The sequence below is a fragment of the Dreissena polymorpha genome, chromosome 1, assembly GCF_020536995.1.
Source record: "Dreissena polymorpha isolate Duluth1 chromosome 1, UMN_Dpol_1.0, whole genome shotgun sequence".
Classification (NCBI taxonomy): Eukaryota; Metazoa; Mollusca; class Bivalvia; order Myida; family Dreissenidae; genus Dreissena; species Dreissena polymorpha.
In genome coordinates, this window is record NC_068355.1 from 123,458,516 (window position 1) to 123,480,458 (window position 21,943).

General features: G+C 34.4%; 1 protein-coding gene across 6 annotated transcripts in view; it reads left to right on the forward strand.

Annotated features, from left to right (window-relative positions):
- The first annotated feature begins 727 nt into the window (after positions 1-727).
- Positions 728-21,943, forward strand: part of LOC127848168 (uncharacterized) — a 33,084-nt gene continuing 11,868 nt past the window's right edge. The window contains exons 1-9 of one of the 6 annotated variants that reach the window (XM_052380482.1): positions 2,593-4,128; positions 5,051-5,243; positions 5,687-5,819; positions 6,196-6,233; positions 8,563-8,624; positions 8,854-8,976; positions 10,385-10,879; positions 16,263-16,362; positions 21,293-21,545. In XM_052380482.1, coding sequence (XP_052236442.1) covers positions 5,198-5,243; positions 5,687-5,819; positions 6,196-6,233; positions 8,563-8,624; positions 8,854-8,976; positions 10,385-10,879; positions 16,263-16,362; positions 21,293-21,545 — 1,250 coding nt within the window. In that variant the 5' untranslated portion in view covers positions 2,593-4,128; positions 5,051-5,197. Of the gene's footprint in view, positions 989-1,019; positions 1,408-2,592; positions 4,129-4,880; positions 5,244-5,658; positions 5,820-6,195; positions 6,234-8,562; positions 8,625-8,853; positions 8,977-10,384; positions 10,880-16,262; positions 16,363-21,292; positions 21,546-21,943 lie in introns of those variants that run through there. The other 5 variants (XM_052380502.1, XM_052380492.1, XM_052380474.1 and 2 more) reach the window with 5 other exon arrangements.

Genomic DNA, 21,943 nt, shown 5'->3' on the forward strand with positions numbered 1-21,943 from the left:
CCTTCAATGAAAAGATCGCAACCCCTTCTGCGAACTCCGGTGATGAACTGTATATAAACTCTGACTTTCACACACTGGCCGCGAATTGACCCGAAACCTCGCGGGTTGAAATGCAATGCAAGTAAGTACTAAATATGAGAATATAGCCTTTAGTATAAACGCTTTTGTGCTGGTAATTCTCTGAAAATAAAAGGTGAACGCACAAACTGTATTTATGTCGAAAATTGATTGTAAAACTGTTCTATCTATTGAGCCTTTTCATTAGAGATAAAATTGTTTCATGCAGTAAAACAGTGTTACAAAGACGCGGATATGTTTCCCATGTTCTGGTGTTATACTCAAATCAGCCAATGGAATAAATGAAGTGTATTCATTCGTACCTAGCCGCGGGAAATTTCATTTGAATATTATTGGACACTTACAAAGGTCAAGTCAGGGTGAAAAGCTGGCTTAATACAGCTTACGCCGAAAAAAATAATTTCCTTTTACTAGTATTAAACAATTAACGCTAAAGTACATATTCAATAACTAAAGATGTAACGATTAATTATTTTCAGGGACCTATACTGCAAAAACACGCAGTACTCTAGTAGTTACACGTTGTAAAGTCTGACCTATGTTGGTTTAAATAATCTTTTCGTTTGTTGTAAATTCGAACAACTTACGAAACATGTCGCAAACGTCTGTACGATGTAGATTCTCATAACTCTAAGGCCTAGATCTACTGTAACGTTTGCTGGCGCGAAGTTTTAGAAATCTTATGACCTGTTTCAATATTTATTTAAGTTTTTGCAAAGTTATATTTTGCTACTATTCTGACATTTCTGCAGTTAACTTATTTACGCTAACCATTTTTTTTAACTGTTGAGCTTTGTCGAAAACTTGTGGCTTGGTTGGACAGAAAAGATTAAGATGACAGTTGAAAATGGTTCCTGACCGATTATCGCATGTATCGGGAAACAAACTAGTCTCGTTAAGAGTTTTTCATGTAAACTTACGCCAGGTTCTTTGTTAGGTGTATTGTTGTTAAAACATAGCTGAACAAGCAAAGTAGATAACCCAAGGTCGCAGAGCTATTTATAATATATATTAATGTAATTGCCATATTGATTTATTCATAAAAAATATCGTTTTGTATGGTATGGCATGAAATAAGACAAGGTCATCTATTTGCCCATGGGGATGCCATAAGCAGCTCTCATATTAAAAGTCATTAAAACACTGTTGATTGGGGGCTGATGAAATGTTGAGAGTTTTTTTACATTTTGGGTGTTGTGATATTAAAATGACAAGAGGTACCTCTAGTACTTGATTAATTTTACACAAGATCATCAGTGAGGCAAACAGTTGTAATGCAGAACCAAATTGTTTTTCCCATGGTTGAGCTACTTGTAAACACCTGCATATGTATGCCCTACCAGTGCTGAGTTATGAACATCAATATTTTTTGTATGATCAGACATACATGTCATTTAAAACGTTTAATCACTCAAAAAACTTATTAACGCTAGATTGGTCATTGTCGGCTCGGGTACTTCTTACTTGTACCACGGGTACATGTTAGTATACTTACATGTACCCCGGGTACGGTAAATATACTCAAACCTACCTGGCCGATATTAGTCTATACCCAAGTTTTATTCCAGCCCAAAAACCGATGTTGTAAAACGCGCTACTGATTACCGTAATTACAAAACAAACTTATTTGAAAAATAACTTCATAAACATGCTTTTTGAGTACGAGTTTCGAAAATATAGAGGCCATTTAACAGAAAATTGACGTAAATGTAAACATTATTTTTTAAGCACACAACGACCGATTTAGCGTTATAATCCCGGGTACGTTTTAGTATATTAACCGTACCCGGGGTACATGTAAGTATACTTAAGTGTACCCGGGGTACATGTAAGAAGTACCCGAGCCGACAACGACCAATCGAGCCTTATTAACTGGTGGTCAAATAAATAAAAAATGAAGACTACCAGTGTATTATTTGTATGCTTTATCAAACAATGAATAACACTTTATAAATCAATTGTTTTGATGATCATGAATTTGCAATATTATGGCTTTATAGTAAAGCTTGATTGATCCACAGGCACTTGGAAATTTTTTTTGAGGTCCTAATATTTTCATCAAATAAAAGGTGTTTTATCATAGATGGACGCTTCCTACTGGCAACCACAATGACATGTGTGCATTGTTCGATCTTTCATGCTGTTGCTTTGTGTTATTCAATACACTCGTGAAATCATCGTTGGATACCTTTTCTCTTATTATATATAAAAGGACCTACACAATTTTTTTTCAAGTACCTGTGGATTGGTCATGGTAAGCTTGGGTACTACTTAAATGTACCCTGGATACTCTTAAGTATACTTAAATGTAAATGGAAAATATACTAACATGTACCTGGCCAATTCAGACTGCACCCCAGTTTCATTCCCGCTCATTATCAGATTTTGTAAAACGCACTACAGTATATGAAACAACATTTTCTTTGAACAAAACCTGCCTCAACATGCTTGTTTGAGAAGGAGTTTTGATAAAAAAAAGAGGCCATTTTAGAGAAAATTAATAAATATAAAGATAATTAATTTAAAATAATTAGCTGGCGAGGACAAAATTATCGTTATAATTCCAGCGTACCTTTCAGTATATTTTCCATACCCAGGGTACTTTTAACTATACTTAAGAGTTACTGAGCCAATGACCAATGGAGCCTTAGTAAATGCTGGGCTTTTTTCCCTATTTTTGTGAAGCGGCCTAGGCTCTTAAATTTTGTGAAAAAATGAGTTGCCAACTTATTTTTTCTTGCGAAAATTGGAGTAACAAACTTTTTTAAGTTTAAAAAATTTGAGCAGCAAAATTCTCAAATTAAAAATAAAATAAAAACAATAGACATTGTTTTGAAGGAAAAAAGCTCTGAAATGAAACCAGCCAATATTTTCTGACAGTAATGCATTTTTGTTTAAATTTCAAACCAACCAAATAGTTGTATACACCAATGTTCAACGGGACACAAGGACCGTTACTTTCATAAATTATACCACACCTCAGACATTTTAATTGGATATTTTCAAGGTCCGAGGTCTTTGCCTGGGTTGCTTTGTCTATATTTCTGTCCTGCAGAGCATAACTTTGGTAATTAAGGGATAAATTTCATGTGCATAACTCATTAAGTATTAAAGGTATTGAAATGGAACTTGGTATAATGATAAGGCACATTTAGAACAATTGCACAGTACAAGAACAGCAACTCTCTTATCAGTATGTTTGGAATTATTGCCCTTGGGTTATGTTTGTATGGTCCATTGTATTGTGCATAAGTAGTGTTTTTTTCAACATTTTGGGAATGGGGCCGGGTCCCTTTGGATTGGGAAAAAATGCAGCGTTTTGACTAAAATTGGGAAATAAGAGTTCTTGTTGTTTTGCTTACAAATGCTTCAAAATTGAGAATGAAGGTGTTTTCAATATCATATTTACTGAGGTCCAACTTATAGAGCTTAATGGGGCCGAATTTGAAAGAAAAAAACCACACTGATAACTTAGGAAGTAATAAAGGGTCTTGGGATTAAAATGAGGCAATGTAATGATAGAAGAAATTAACCATAAATCTCTCATCCCTATTAACATAGTAATTGCCCTTTAGTGAATTTACTTGGATGTAGCATAACACCCTTAGAAATTAAGATATTTTAATGAAACTTGGAGAATTGATATGGGACATTGAGAGAGAGTGCATAGTACAACAACTCTCTTATCAATATTTTTGGAGTTATTGCCATTATCTAATTATAGTACACTGAGATGTGTGGTGCAAAACTTAGGAAGTAATGAAGGGATTCAACTGAAACTTCATGTTATGATAAAGGGCAAGATCAAGCCTTCAACCCATCCTATTTTTCCTACTTTTCCTACTTTTTCCTACTTTTTCATTTCCTTCCTACTTTTTCCTGTTTTTGCACTAAAACCTCCTTCTATTCCTACTTTTTGCTGAAGACAAAACAAAACAATTTTTTGTAAGATGTATTTTCAAATGTAAAAGCTGTAAAAATGACAAGTTCCTGTTGAAAAAAGGTGTGGCAAGCATCTCCAGCCATCTTATGTAAACTGTAGTTTTTAAGGTCAGTATTGGGGTTATTGATTACATAGGACTGCTAGTTGTTATATGGGTACAACTCCAGAAGCGTCCAGAAACACTTAATGATATATGTAATCCAATGATGCACTGATTTTCGGTTACTTTCAAATAGACAATTCTAACATCAAATATTCTTAGCAAAAATACAACATGATAAGGGTGGCCACAGATTCTGGAAAACTCGGAAAATTATCAGGGCAAAAAATCCATGCAGAGAAAAATCATGGAATTTCAACATTTTTGCAAAAAAACAACAACAGGACATTAGCAGGGAATTATACCAAACATGGAGTACTGGTATTTTCTCTTCTTGACATTCAACAGATGTAAGTCTTCAAACATCTCTGTTATTGGTGCAAGCTTGAACATTTATATATGCATTTAAAATGTTCTGGTTCATCTGTAAATGTAAGAAGTAACACTAAACAAAATATTCTGTGGCCACTATTAAGATGCTTTCCATATAAGTATTCACTGATATTATTATAACTAATTATGTGTTTGTGTGTTTAACATTTGAAAGTAACCAATATTGCGAAGCTATGACCAGCGCATGATGTTTAAACAAATCATGCCATTTGCTGCAGCTTTATCTGTTTTCCTGTCACTTGCTTGTAACATTATCCTGGTTTTAGGAGTTGCAATAACTGCATGCTACTAATGTTCATACAATATTTTTGTCCTAAGATTATATTTTAAAGAATGCAAAATATAATTTTGGACTTTTTTATAGTTTAAATAAGGTTTTCATGAACATTATATGGTAGCATTGATATAACATGCTCTGACTATCCTTCTGGAGTTTACCCAACTTATTTTTGTGTGTAATATATAGTTATTTTGCTAATGTGAACCTAAATGCTTGAGTTCAAACTATAGTATTGCATGTGCTATAATTGAGTTAGCTGGGTGCTGTGAGATGATCTCAATAATGCTAACAACATTATAAAAACGTGTTTCTGTAATTAAGTAACTAATAAAATAAAATAAAAAAAAAACATTTTTGGCTGTGAGCATCAGATGTCCGCACCTTTCAACTACAGAAGCGTGGCATGTATCAGCAACTGAGAAATCTACAACAAATTAGCTTTCTGAAAGGTGAGAATAGTCATTTGTTAAGGTAAGAGTTGGTTCACACAGATAAATAAGTTGTGGATATCCTTTTTATTAATCCTACATTTTTTAATGGATAATCTTCCTACTTTTCCTACTTTTTCTTCAAAAAACCTCCTATTTTTTCCTACTTTTCTATCGGGAACCAGTTGAAGGCCTGCAAGTAGGGGAAGTGAAGAACATTCAATACATTCATGAAACTTGTCTTTTTTTTCCCTTGAATATGAAGGTCAATGTATCATCAATTTGGGTTAAAACAATACTTCTAGGGCTTTTCTCACTTACTCAGACAACCCTTGTTTTAATTGATATTATACACATCCAAATAATCATTAAGTTTTGTATGTACTTAAATACATGATAGAAGCCAAAGTTTAATAATTTAACAATGAACTCACAGTCTTCATTGTAGATTTTATTAAATAAAGGTAACCACATATCTGAAGCAAACATGGATAAGGCAGACTATGTTAATGATTCTGCAAGTGTTGTGACGGACACAACTGTGGACTCAGATGTCACTAGACAAGCTTCCCCGAAATTGTTGAACAATTTAAAAGGGTAAACCATATAATTATCTAACTGCATACATATAGAGGGTTTTCTGAGATGTTGCTTTTCTTTATATCAATTAATTGAGATTTTAATATTGATACCAGCATGTTTTTTTAAGTTAAATTTGTGATAGCCTTACCATAGCATTGTATATTTGTTTGAGTAAACAAAAATTGAAATATATAATAATATGTTTTTCTTTTTCCCCGAAAACATGTTATATAAAATCTTCTGGTTACAATAATAATATTTTTATGCTTATTATAATATCGTACAAATTTCACGTCTTTCTTTGTTTGTGTGGTTCTAAAATATAACACTTATTTATTTAACCATTTTCAAAACATATCAAACCTAAGCAATACACATATTACTGTTTCAGATTGATGAATACGCCTGGCAGATGTTCAACAAGCAAAGGTACTTATTATATAAAATTTAACATACTTCTTTAATTCATGTCAAACTGATATTGTCATTTATAATGTAATATTCATGTTAAAGAAAAAGGCGACAATAAATATTTTGTTTTTACTCAATAAATAACTAAAATATTATGACGGAGGTATTTGTTACAATGTCAGGTTAGCTTTAAATCATAATACCAGTGAACCATTCACTTTTGTTAGCTGTTAGAAAAAGCTTGACTGCAATCTTTGAAACAAACTGTTGTTTGTATGGCTATTGTTCCAAGCTTACCGGCCATCTAATTAAGTGAAGGTAGGGTTAAATGAGGTTCATTGCTCTCATACTATAAACTTTTTACAATGACTGTCTTAAGGCTGTTTATAAGATGTTTTATGGACATCAAATAAGAAGTTTGTTTGTAAAAACCTCTTCAGCTTAATATTGACTTTTATGGCATGCATGACACATGATTTCCCATTTTTCAGCTCATCTATTTTTAAATCAGAGGTGTCAATGTTCAGGATTATTCCTGAAATCAGGATTTTGGCCTTCAAGGACCAATTTAGATATTGATATAAATCTGAGGATTTTTTTCTGGAATTTTAAGATTATTGTCACAAAATGTCATCTTAAACACAAATTATTTTACTTTGACATATTGTTTACAAAGTTAAAAACAATAGTTAAACAAAGTTACATGAATTATTAACCCTTTTTTGCTATGGCCCCCAAACGATAGGATTATTTTCAGGATTTTAGATTTTGGCCAATTGACACCCCTTTTTTTTAAAAAAAAGCAAGCTATTGTCATCACCTTGGCTTCGGCGTCTGGTTAAGTTTTGTGTTTAGGTCCACTTTTCTAATAAAGTATCAACGCTTTTGCATTCAAACTTGGTACACTTACTTACTATCATGAGGGGACTGGGCAGGCAAAGTTAGATTACTCTGGCGTGCATTTTGACAGAATTATGTGCCCTTTTTATACTTACAAAATTGAAAATTTGGTTAAGTTTTGTGTTTAGGTCCATTTTATTCCTTAAGTATCAAAGCAATTGCTTTCATACGTGCAACACCTACTAACTATCATAAGGGGACTGTGCAGGCAAAGTTATGTAACTTTGACTGGCATTTTGACAGAATTATAAGCCCTTTTTATAATTAGAAAATTGAAAATTTGGTTAAGTGTTGTGTTTAGGTCCACTTTATTCCTAAAGTATCAAATCTATTGCTTTCATACTTGCAACACTTACTAACTATCATAAGGGGACTGTGCAGGCAAAGTTATGTAACTCTGACTGGCATTTTGACAGAATTATGGGCCCTTTATACCGGTACTTAGAAAATTGAAAATTTGATTATGTTTTGTGTTTTGGTCCACTTTTCTCCTAAAGTATCATAGATATTGCTTTCATACTTGGAACACTCCCTAACTATAATAATGGGACAGTACAAGACAAGTTGCATTACTCTGGTTGTCATTTTGACGGAATTATTCCCCTTTTTTGACTAAGTAACTTTGAATATATGGTTAAATTTTGTGTTTAGATCCACTTTATCTCTAAAGTATCAAGGCTATTGCTTTCAAACTTTAAATACTTTCATGCTATCATGAGGGTACTGTACTTGGCAAGTTGAATTTTACCTTGACCTTAGAATGACCTTGACTCTCAAGGTCAAATTATTAAAATTTGCTAAAATTGCCATAACTTCTTTATTTATGATCAGATTTAATTTATACTTTTACAAAACAACTCTTACCTGACATACCAGAATATACTCCACCCAAACCATCCCCACGCCCCATCCCAGGGGATTTTTTTGTGTGAAAGATCATCAAATAAATGACCACAACCCTCACACTATACCCCCCCCCCCCCCCCCCGTCCCCCGACACTCCCCCCAAACAATTTTTGTGTGTGTTTGAAACATGGTTAAAAAACACAAATATTTATTTTTATTATTTTATTTTTGAAATACCGAACAGTATATACCATTTGAACAGGAAAATGGGGCCTTATTTTGGCCCTAAATTAGCCCTAAAAAATAACTGACTTTATATCTTTAAAATGCGTCAGAAGACCCTGAGCCCTTAATAATAATAGTAAATATTAAACAATTTCAGTTACCGTTAAATAAACATTTCTGAAATCATTTAATCATTAAAATCTTCAAGCTTTTGCTAAAACTGGCTGTTTCATGTATGTGTTCATGTATGTGAGTTTGTTTACGTGTGTGCATGCTTTCAGGTGTTTATGATCATATGTAATTGTAAATGAATTCTTGCATAAATAGGTAAAATTGTATAGAAAGTATCATCATTTCCATATCTTTTGTTTTACAGATGCCTATACACAATCAACAGCAACCTCTCCATTGATACCATTTCAAGTTTGTAATACAAAAGTGAGTATAAAATAGGTAAGATGGTATAAATTTGTTATTGTTAGAAGGATGGACTACAATAATTTTATGTTGTTTCCTGATTTAGGTTGGAAATAAAGCCTTTAAAAAATGAATCTATCGAAATTCTTAATGATAAGTATTTTATTGAATTTAGTTTTAAAGAGGACTAGAAAGGGTCAAATGTGTATCTGAGGGCTTTATGGTTAACTTGAATTTCTTCACCTTCCAGGCAATGGACCAGTATACAGACAGCAGCTCAGAGATGTCAGAGCCCTTGATACCTTTGATATCTCAGAGAGCAGCCAACATAATACTATCAGGGTGTCCTGCAATCTCCACACATGTTGTACAGGTATGGTTGATCACTGCTATATCAAAGTTGTTGGGACAGTTTGAAATGGAAAAATTTGAGAAAGCTTTGTTCTTTAATACTTATACATTGTGTAGTAAAACTGTACATATAGTAGTATTACATTATATGCAGACTAGGCGAAAGACCCTCACAATTTACAGGCCAGACTGGCCTACAAGAAGAAAAAAATACAGGCCAGTTGTGAATGTCACAGGCCTCAATTAGAAATGTTTAACTCAGGATGGTATAATGGCAATGGCAAATAAATTCAAAACAGGCATTTCAATGCATGTTTCACTCAAGAAATGGCAAAAAATAGCCCGTTCAATCCGATTTGGGGAAATGAATAAAACCTGGTTTCAGTTTGGGAAAATATTTTCACATATCAGCACAATACTTGAGTTTTATTGATGTATTTAACTAACATTAATGAATATCTTTAGAATGTTAACCTTGCAACATCTTCCATTTCACTAACATTTCTTACTGTAAATTGTTTAGAGTGAAAAACATAATTTATCCCACTTTTATAGCGAATTCGGTTGATTAAAGCCCCGTTGATTAAATATCATCTGTAATCAACGGCAGGAAATGACATCAATATTTCGACGAAATGACGTCATAAATCCAATCAAACTAATTTTGTTTAAACAAAAAGGTTTACAAAATAAAAAGTGGGATAAATAGAATAATAGATTAGTTTTTATTATAGATCAGGTTTATCATGCTCGGCACAAAAACAAAAAAGCACTCGCCAAGGCTCGTGCTTTTTGTTTTCTTAACCTCGCATGATAAACCTGATCAATAATCAACACTAACCTATTATTCTCTATCAATAGAATATGCACATGAATCTGATTAAACACAGATCCAAGAACATATAAATCCAATCATGCTTGTCTATTTTCATTTTAGACGATAATCTTATTAAGCTAAATTTTTCTTTGCGAGTAGACTTTACTCCAAGTTACACACACTCCTCGTTCTGTGACGTTTTATACATATATTTATAATGAAAATAAGTTATTTGTATTTAAAACTTATTCTCCAGCGTTGAATGACATGCTGTTTTCATGAATCCATATTATATAATGTCAATTGTTAATTCGCTTATTATTTGTAATCTTTGCTGAACATCATAATTTCCTTTTATTGTCCTTCATCTCGAAATCATGTTTGGGACATGTGTGCAACAACATGTAAATCATTAATTTCCAACTACTTTCGCCAACCAATAGTTAAATTTGATGTCATTCGGGGAAAAAACTTATCGGGTGAAATTGGGATTTTAATTAAGAATTTGGATTTTTTGTAACATTTTCTTCTGGAATGTGTCAGGTTATAAAACCTGTAGATATGCAAGGAAAAAAACTGGATTCATACGAGTGTTGAATTCCTTTGTTTTCAGACTAATTGCCAAGAGGAACAGTTTGAGGAAAGCCAGAGTCTACTTCCACAGGAACCATCTAAAACACCAGGACATGAAAGGCAGTACTTCAGCAGCATATCCACACAGAACCCTAGCAACCAGGTATTGTTTCTGAAGGGTCTGAAACTGTCTCAGTCCACTGGAAGTTCACAAGCAGCTGATTCAAGTGGATCCAAATCAAAGAGCAATAAATGTTTGAAAGAAAATAAAGAAAAAAACTCCACAAACAATAACTGCTTTTACCAAAAACATTCATTTGAACAAAAAAGCAAGCCTAAATACAAAACAAAAACTAGTGATGTTCAGTACTTTAACAAAAAAGGGAATCCAGAGTGCAATAATGAGACAGAAGTGGGTTTTTACAGCTCACAGAGATCTACTGGTGCAACTGTAGACCAAGCAGAACACATAGATAGGTTACAAAGCAGACTAGAACGCCTTGTTGACACACTGGATAAAGTTCCTCGAAAACAGGTATAAAATAATTATGTGTGCATGAATCATAAGTTAAATCACAGCATTATTGTTTCTATCATAACCTTTATATCAATCCAACGCAGTATTTTGTTAAAATATTGTGAAAGATAAATGTGTGAATGATAATGTTCTTACACTGACTCTCTATTAATATATATTTGCATAAAGACCAGTTTCATGTCCGAAAATTTAATATAGGAAATCATATTTTTGCACAGGTACGTTTTTTTTTATGGCCAGAAGATGGCCTGATTTTTCTATCTCAAAAATCCTGTAAATTATCAACAATTTGGCCTTATTGTAAAGAGGGTGGTCACATAAAAAGAAGACCAAGATGTGAATCCTTATTATCCCCTTAAGAAAAAGACGGCTGATATAGCAGTTGCATTTACTGTCATGTCTGTTACTCTGTATGCCTGAGCAAACTTTCCTTTCTCAACCATAACTTTGCCATATATTCATATTTTTCAAAATAAATAACGATTATAAGACCATATGTCATTCTTAACATTTTTATGCTCCCCCAAAAATTTTGGGGGGAGCATAATTAGTCGCCGCTTCGTCTGTCCGTCCGTGCACAATTTTTGTCCGAGCTATTTCTCAGCAACTAATGACCGGAATTCAATGAAACTTTATGGGAAGCTTCACTACCAAGAGGAGATGTGTATATTATCAGCGGGTTCTGGTCGGATGATTTTTCACAGAGTTATGGCCCCTTGAAATTTTCCATTAACTGTACATATAATGCAATTCTTGTCCGGGCTATTTCTCAGCAACTAATGACTGGAATTCAATTAAACTTTATGGAAAGCTTCACTACCAAGAGGAGATGTGCATATTATCAGCGGGTTCTGGTCGGATGATTTTTCACAGAGTTATGGCCCTTTGAAATTTTCCATTAACTGTACATATAGTGCCATTCTTGTCCGGGCTATTTCTCAGCAACTAATGACCGAAATTCAATGAAACTTTATGGGAAGCTTCACTACCAAAAGGAGATGTGCATATCATCAGCCAGTTCTGGTCGGATGATTTTTCACAAAGTTATGGCCCTTTGAAATTTTCAGTTAACTGTACATATAGTGCAATTCTTGTCCGGGCTATTTCTCAGCAACTAATGACCGTAATTCAATGAAATTTTATGGGAAGCTTCACTACCAAGAGGAGTATATATTATCAGCGGGTTCTGGTCGGATGATTTTTCACAGAGTTATGGCCCTTTGAAATTTTCTATTAACTGTACATACAGTGCAATTCTTGTCTGGGCTATTTCTCAGCAGCTAATGACCGAAATTCAATGAAACCTTATGGGAAGCTTCACTACCAAGAGGAGATGTGCATTTATCAGCGGGTTCTGGTCGGATGATTTTTCACAGAGTTATGGCCCTTTGAAATTTTATATAAAAAAATTCTTGTGCCCCCAACTTCTGTGCCCTGAAGACGTTTCCTTTTATCTGAATATATAGTACAATATTGTGACAAAAAAAACTTTGGGGAGCATCACCCGTCTCCGACGGTTTCTTGTAAACACTGAACTCGGTGATCTCAAACGTTATGTCAGACTTAGAGAGGAAATGTAAAGTAATGGGCCCTTAAGTAGCCTGAGTTTACTGTCTCAGCCATATTGTAGCCATTTATTGAGCGATTAATAAGATACGCAGGAGTAAATGTAAACTACCATAAGGCACTATGCCATTTTGCATGTAAGATCAAGGTCAAACTTACATGTCAAAAGTCAATTTGGCCACAAATAATTGTTTGTGACATAGAGTATTCAAACAAAAGCAGTAAGTGGGGCATTGTTGCCTTATGGAAACATGTATTGTTTTCTAGGAAACACTATTGGCAATACCGATATAGATTTGCAGGTTCTAGAAAAGAGGATATAATTTAGTTTTTAGAACTTTGCATTACATTGTTTTTTCTTCCATTGGTCCTCCACAGCCATCATTCAAAATTACAACACCTTGATATATATATAGGATCTTGCATGAGTGGTCGTTTTGTATTGAATTTATAAAACAAGTCATCTAAATAAAGATAAAAACAAGGCTTGCCGAGTTTTTATCTTTATTTAGATGACAAGTTTAATAAATTCAATACAAAATGACCACGAATTTAAGATTCTATTTATAAAATGACCAACCGATTTTCTTTTGCTTTTATGTTCTTTTCACCATTTATTCACATTTTAAAAGAGTTTAACTGAAGAAATTCGCTGGATTAATGACGTAATTTCGTCAAAAAAATGACGTCATTTCACAGTTCAACTAGTGTAATAACACCTGTGTAATAAACAAACTTGAGCATTAAGTTATTTCACTCCTGGAGTGTAGGTCATGTTATAAGTATTAATTAATACCTTTTAGAAATTGATTCTTACTAGTGTAGTGTCAAAGATGCATAGCAGATAACTTTGATAGTGATTTTTGTGACCATAAAGCAATTAAAGAACATAACTATTTTCTCAGAAGTGCAAAATCAATTGCAGGATTTTTTCCCATCCTTTTTTATTTTGGACCATTTTAATGAATTAAAACAATTCTGCAATTTAACTTCATACTTTACCTCCTTGGCCCATTGCCCAAATAAAGAGGTGATATTATCCTTTGAAACAACTGAGTCTCATATAAATGACCCCGGCTCTGGTCAAACACTGTTTAATGCATGTACATTAAGTGTCATCCTAGATTAGCCTGTGCAGTTGGCACTGGCTAATCAGCGGTACATTTTATGCTTAAAATGGATTTTTGCTGAGAAAAGACTTCCTTTGAATAAAATTTCCATAAAAACATGCTGTCAGACCTTTTTGTTTAGAGCAAGCCTAACATCTTTGTGATGAAGCAAGGGGTCAAGCCAGTTCCAAAGAATTATAAATAACCAAAACGCTGCTCCGTTAATAATCAACCTATTGTTTAATGATTTAGAATGGAATGCTGAATGTAATCAGAGTTTGGTTACGGAGTAAAATGTTAATGTTTCTGGTATGAATAACAAACCAACTGTTATAACACCCTTTTTGATGATGCTGCGAAGCAGCTCGTCTAAGTTATCATACTATGAACAAATTCTTCACAATGGCGACCTATGTTAAAGACCGAACCAGTCCGATTGAGATAGCTCGATTTTTCTCATCGGCATACCTCGCTGATTATCATTGATAAAGGTATAGGAACTCAGCTATAAATAGGACAGCATATTCTAGGAAAAATATTTAATAATAGTTTGAAAACATTAATTTTAAATCAGTTATATTCAATCCATTATATGTTTATAGATCAATGAAACAACTAAGCATTTTCTGAATTGTATTTGACATTTGTCTGATTCAGTAAATAAATTGCGAATTAAAACGTGTATAATTAACTTTCAACGCGATCATTTAAAGAAAACAAATTATTTTGAGCCTGCCATTTGTAAACGTTGTAGCGACTATGGTGTACAAACAGCATAATAGCCGTATGACATCTATGACATCTGTGAAACTCGCTCTTATGCGTGCTTTCTCATTTTGCATATTTAATAAACTTTTCAAACATAAATTACAGAGCCACATCAGTGCACATACTATGTTTGATAATTCATTCGATTGTTGGATATTGTTTGCGGTTTTAAACACATATTAGGTCATATTGCGGAGATTTAGTTAACCTTACCATGAGTTCATGGGCGAACTCACGTATTCAAGTGCTCTTACGACTATGTGCTCATTCCTACTTTCAGGAATCATCATGAAATTATTGCCGTACTTAACAAGCGAACATGCCTAAGCTTATTGAATTAGAGAAAAAACAATAATCAAAAGAGAAAAATGATATGTTCATGCACATGGGCATGTGAAATCACGAACGCACACATAGCATCATTAACTTAGAAAAGGAAACAACGAAATATAAAGTTTGGTATGATACACATTTGAAATTAAAGAGCATGGTGTAATTAAAGAGCATGTCAAGTTTTGAATTTATATGCTGAAACGTAATGTTATAACCCACAAACGTTTTACTGTAACAGAACGTTTTTTTAAGATAAGTGGTACAGAAAATTCACGTCGAATATCTTTTGAAAGATATTTCTTGTCGTATTTGATCGAGAATGTAACCCGCCTCCCAGTTTCGCTGAATGGATCAAGTTCCCCACGGGTACTACTTCCCCATTCCCCAATTTTTTTCGTTCCCTACATTTTTCGAACCCAATTTTTTTCGTACCCAATTTTATTTCATACCTAAATTTTTGCTCGTACCCAAATTTTTTCGTACCCAATATTTTTTCCTACCCATTTTTTTTTCGTAATCACATCTTTTTTTTTGACATAATTTTTGTACCCAAAATTTTCCTACCCATTTTTTTCCTACCAAAAATTTTTGTACCCACATATACGATTGTGGTGATGTAGATAAATTAAATAGATGCTTTTATATCAATCCTCTGCAAAAGCATCGTCACACCAGTTCTGTCAGTACTTTGATTAATGAAAACCTCCAGTTAATACTTATAGTGCAGTCATTGAAATTCAGATTTAAATCTACAAGCAAGTCGGGCTAGTACTATGGGAATTTGAACAAGCCCGAGTCAGATTTTACTAGCCCAAACATTTTTGTTAAAAATGCAGATAAACATAACAAAACATCCAAAGAAGCATTCATTTATTCAATCTTTAGAATACAATACAAATCTCTTATTAATTTCATCCTCATCCAAGTTAGCTTCCTTGTCATCTGAGCCAGCCTCTTTCGGATCCTGAAATAAGAAGAAATTAATTTCACACACGAATTTCAATCAAATCACAATTATATATATATACATAAAGTTTAGGTAAAAAATTAGCAGAAATGTATCCCATATATCCATGTGAAAGAGAGAGCAAACCTGAACCACCAGAAAATATATAAGCAATTAAGTGCCAGGTTATTCTACAAAAAGCCAGTTGACAAATGCGTCAATCACAGTTACCACAGATTCGCATTCCTCAACAACATACTTGAATGACAACTGTTCGGCCATTACTCTCTGTGTCCCGAACGCAACGCAAAACATTTATTTTACATAAAAGTAATTCGGGAACCACAAAACCATGCGCTTTATGCGCAGTAATCCAATTATCAGCTGATTGCCCAGCACGTGTGCGCAGTGTGTTAAAACATAAGCGGCTGTTGATTTAAGTGGCTCAAAACTTTGTTTACAAATATTGAAAATGAAAGCGGAACTTGTTTTCTGTTTAATGAATTGTACAAGCATGTCGGGCTTGTAATATTGGATTTCCTACAAGCCCGAAAGAAAAAATACTAGTTTTTTGCTGTCGGACTAGTGCGAATTTCGACGACTGATAGTGTCTGCACAATACTTGCTAACCAGTCATTATGTTCTTTGAATGTTTCAGATGCTGGTAATAGAAGCCTCTGTAAGCCAGTGCATCAGCAGTTTACAGAAAAATATTCATGGCAAGCTCCAGAAAGTGGAGTCTTATGCACAGAATGCAGGTAATCAAAGTACTGACAGTACTGGTGTGGCATCTGGCGATGCTTTTAAAAGCATCCATTTAAGTTTATCTATATCACCACAATTGTGTATGTGGGTACGAACATTTTGGGTACGAAAAAAAATTGGGTGCGAAAACATTTTGGGTACAAAAAAAAAATTGGGGGTACGGGGAAGTAGTGCCCGTGGGGAACATGACACATTCAGCGAAACTGGGAGGTGGGTTATATTCTCGATCAAAGCTAGCAAGAAATATCTTTAAAAAGATAATCGGCGTGTATTTTTCTGTACCACTTTTCGTAAAAACTTTCTATTACAATACAATGTTTGTGGCTTATTAAAATTACGTTTCAGCAGATATATACAAAACATGACATGATCGTTAATGACACATGTACATCATACCCTACCTTTAAAACGTTGTTTACAGAGTTTTCCCTAAGAACCGGCCGCCGGCCAAATTGACCGGTTCAATCGATTTTCTGGCCGGTTCAAATGCTGGTAACAAAAAAAAATAATGAGAGGTTTTGCAACTTTGATCGATGTAATTGTTAAAGTTAAGAAAAGACGAAATTAAACAAGCGAAAACATCGATTTAACATCGTTTTGTTTATGTTCTTTATACTTCCGTGTGTACGTTTTACCGAACAAGTATAATTTATAACGGCGCTTCTCATTGGCTGATTATTTTGAGTACGCAAATAACTACAAAATGGCGCTTCTCATTGGCTGATTATTTTGAGTACGCAAATAACTACAAAAATCGTAACCACATGGTTTTCTCAAAATGAAACGAACCTTGGCCTGTTCAAATTTTTATTTGGCCTGTTCAAATAAAAGGAAGGGAAAACCCTGTGTTTATGTTCTTAATTTAATAATGTTAAATGTACACACGTGATTTCACATGCCAATGGACATGGATATATGCTTTTTTCCTGTTGAATATTGTTTGTTAATTTAAATTCAATACGCATAGGCATGTTTGTTCATTAAGTATGGCAATACTTTCATGATTATTCTCGAAAGTAGGTATGAGCACATAGCCTGCCCAGGTGAGCTCAATCGTAAGAGCACTTGACTACCCAAATTCGCCCAGGAATATATGGATAAGTTAACTAACCAAAGCGGTATGACCTTACACATGTATATGCTGAAATCAAACAAACAAACGAATTATCAAACATGGTATGTACACTTAGGTTGTTGTGTAATTTCTGTTAGAATATCCTATTAACTATTAAATATGTAATTTTAAAATGATTGTGCCCGCATGTAAGATTGTTTCGTTTTTTAAGTCTATAAGCGCCTAGGCTGCGCCCAGTGTGTATTTCCAAGGTTATGAGGTACCTCCGCGCCTGAGGCTGCATAATGTTGGGACCCGGAGTGTGTCCAGCACTCCTACCTATAAGCTTAGACTGACGACAGTTGGGACGAATTTAAAATGATAGCTGCAATTTCCAGCTATTTTTTTTTTTACTGAAATACTTTTTAATTTTTGATATGGTCTTGTGCTGCGGGGGATAGGATTATCCGGAGAAAACTACACCTGTCCGGTATGGTGACCACAAAACAAACAAAAAAACTTTGCGCCGGAAGCGGGAATCAAACCGGTGTTCGTAGAGGTGAAAAAGCGTACATGCTGACCACTGCGCTTGCGGTACGGACAACTAGGCATAGAAGTGTTGTTTTATCTATATAGATCATAGCAGTGCAGCGTATACAATTTGCAGGTTCGAAATTGTTCGTATTCTTTAGAATTTTCTTCGCGTAAAAAGTAAATTTTACATGTTTTCATTCGTTTTTGAATCTGATTCCCCAGAGTATGCTGTTCTATTAATATTTACCTTTATCAATCATAATCAGCGCAGTATGCCGATTAGAAAAATCGAGCTATCTCAATTGAACTGGCTCTGTCTTTTACATAGGTCGCCATTGTGAAGAATTTTTTCATGGTTTGATAACTTAGACAAGCTGCTTTGCAGCAACGTCAATAAAGGTGCCCACCTTCAAAGTAGATATATTGCTATACATTTGTCAGCTGGTAGGTCCATCAGTCTGTAGACGTTTTGTTCATACTGTGATATCTAGAGAACTCTTTAATCTACAACCATGCAAATTGGAAAGATGGTTACAGAGGTGGTGGTGGTGGTGGTGGTGGTGGGGGGGGGATCTTGTGGTCAAGGGTATCTTGATAATGTTTTGACCATAAGTTATTAAAATTGGTATAGTGCTTACATCTGAGAAATGGAAAATGCCTATTGATTTAGAGGTCACCAGGTGAATGCTGAAGTTCACAGGGTCTAGTTTCAGGAAACGTGATATGCACTTTATTTTGTGAAGTTTCCATCCTTGATCATACAAATTTGTACACTGGAGGAAACAAAAATATTTTGGTTTTCAGGTAACCAGGTCAAAGGTTACATGGGCTTGTAACAGGAAAATTGTATCCAAAAATGAATTTAGAACTCTTAGTCATATAATCAAGCTAAAATGTATAGTGGCTACTTGCAAGGAAATTAAGAGCCTATTAAATGTATCATAACATCGGTTTTAGCACTAAATGTATATATTGAGAAATCTAAGGATCCCTTAACCATTACAGCGCTGGAACCGAATTTTAAAGGCCTTTGCAAACAGTTTGGATCCAGATGAGACGCCACAAAACATGGCGTCTCATCAGGATCCAAACTGTTTGCTATTCTGATAGTATTCTGTGAAAAAAAATCGAAGAAAATGCTTATTTTAGAAATTCAACAGACGACATTTTAGCAGACGACAAATTTCCCAGCATGCAAAGGGTTAAATGAGTATGCTGCTTAGTCTGGTTTGCAGGATGACACCTAATAACATTTTATCTAAGGTGAAGGTGACAGGGACCACATGGCTGCAAGTTGGGTGGGGGGTGCATACATGATTTTCACAATCATCAACACATTCCTCAGTTATGTGCTCTTCAACAATGTTGGCTAAGAAAATTTTGAAATAACTTGGAACTAAGCTTCACTCTTGTATGTAACAACAATCTTCCTTCAAAGGTCAAGATCACACGGTATCCGGACAATCGCTGCTAAGGACAATCGCTCCTACACTAAATTTGACATGCAAACAGTCGCTCCTACGATGTTTTAACAGGGCGGACAGTCGCTCCTACGATGTTTTGACAGGGCGGACAGTCACTCCTATATTATTTTGCCAATCAGGACAATCGGTCCTACATTATTTTGTCAACACAGTCGCTCCTACATTATTTTCAGTGAATTTGAAGGTGTGGGTCATTACAATATATGCATATTGTTTTCACAGTTTGCTAAATTACATTAAACTTAACATAGTTTCTTAATAAGTAAATTAATTAATTAAAATCAAATTGTTCGGCGCATGTTGAATCGGCTTACTTTTAACAAGTTGGCAATTTTAATTGCCGGTTAATTATAGGTGTTATCCTTTGATCGGCGTATACTAAGTTTTGCCGTGGAGTCAAAATAATGTAGGAGCGACTGTTCGGTTTGACAAAATAATGTAGGAGAGATTGTCCGGGTTGGCAAAATAATGTAGGAGCGACTGTCCGCCCTGTCAAAACATTGTAGGACCGACTGTCTGCCCTGTTAAAACATTGTAGGAGCGACTGTCCGCCTTGTCAAATTTAGCGTTGGAGTGATTGTCCGTAGGAGCGATTGTCTGTAGGAGCGATTGTCCGGGATTCAGATCACACATACAGGTCAATGGTAAAATTTGACCATATTAAACAGCTTGCTTAACTGGCTGTGTAAACTTTGTGATTCCTAATGGTATTTTAAGATACCACATATGACTACTGTACAAAGAGGAAACAAACAGTTTCATGTATCACTGGTTGCATTACCTCAAAGGGCAGATTCACATATTTGAGGTTTTAAGTCAAATTGGCCATAACAGTTGTTTTTTTACATAAGCACAGTTTTGGCAACATTAGAATTTGAGAACCTTGGTTCTTTATGAACACATGCATTGTTTCTGTATGTTATTGAACACTACTTTTTTGCCTCATTACAATAATAGATCAGCGCTCTTAAACAGAGAGCAAAATTACTTCTTTGTGATCAAGACAGACTACATTCAGAACCTCACTGAAACCTTTCATCTTGATTGAGTCACTAAAATAAAACAAGTCTTAAAACAAATAAAAGTCACTGATACATTTCTGTCTCCAGATTTACCTGAGGACAAAGTATTAGAATTAATAAATCTCGTAAAGCACTTTAATCGGCTAGATTTATGTAAGATGTACTGAAAAAAGGTTTTCCTGTAATTTTACTATAATTTTAATCAGATGTATTTACACTGTGATGTTGATTTGTTTGAGATTCCTTTTTGGAACATAAAACGTGCTGATTGCTTTTATTAATTTAGGTGTTATCTTAACAAACTATAAAGTGTGGGCGTAAAAGCTCTTTAGAATAAAAACAAAACTACTGGTGAATACCTTCAGAAATTACTGGTTGCAAATACAATGCTTGTAGTTATATTAAAGGGCATACCACAAATTAATCTTGTGTCATCTAATTTATTAGAACCTCCCTTCATTTGCTTCTAGGGAAATAATGTCCAAGTTTCAGTTGCTTCCTTATATCAAGTTACATGTAATACTTTTTATTTGATGACACAATTCATAACTTACTAGTATTTGTATAGATTAATCTGCTTTTTATCTTAACAACCATGACAATAAATCATTCTTTGAGCTATGAAGACCCTAATACCAAAAAATGTGCTGTTAAAATAATTGTTATGTCATTTATAACAAATTATGAATCACTGTCTGCTTTGGAAAGTATAGGTTGGTTATCATGGCACATCATGCATGACATTAAAACAAAATAAAAATAAGAAAATATACGAATTGCTCTAATGTCATGCAGAAAAAAAAGAGATTGGATATTTTGTTTCTTGCAGTCTTGATCAAGAGGCTGATCTGCACCATACAAACCAGTTTAATGAGGATAACAGAGTTGCACAAAAAGGAAAAATCATCACTGAGCCAGTGTATGTCCCAACAAGAACCTTCTCTCACACAGATCAGTACAAGGTGTTCAATCAATGAGCCTGGCCAAGGGGCACTGGATGACCTTGGGAAACGACAGGGCCGTGTTTTGGAGCAGCTGAAACGTCAGAAGGTCCTTGTAGACATACTGAAGTCTCACAAGAGGTAAATGTTTTAACACTTTACCACACAGAGGTGTATTTTGAAGCATCTGTAGTCCCTAAGAAAATCAAGTACAATTTAACCCGTTTCATAATAGATTCAAGTTTACAAGGCTTCATCTCCATCCCTTTGATATTGATGAGCATCAAAGAGCCTAAAACCTGAGCAGACTGAAAGTTACTTGCAGGCTAATCTGGTTTAATGCTGGTGGCATATAGCAATTTTCACTGTGCTTCTGAGCAGGCTGAGGGTTAACCCTTTGCATGCTGGGAAATTTGTCGTCTGCTAAAATGTTGTCTGCAGAATTTCTAAAATTAGCATTTTTTTCGATTTTTTTTCAAAGAATACTTTCAGAATAGCAAACAGTTTGGATCCTGATGAGACGCCACGTTCTGTGGCGT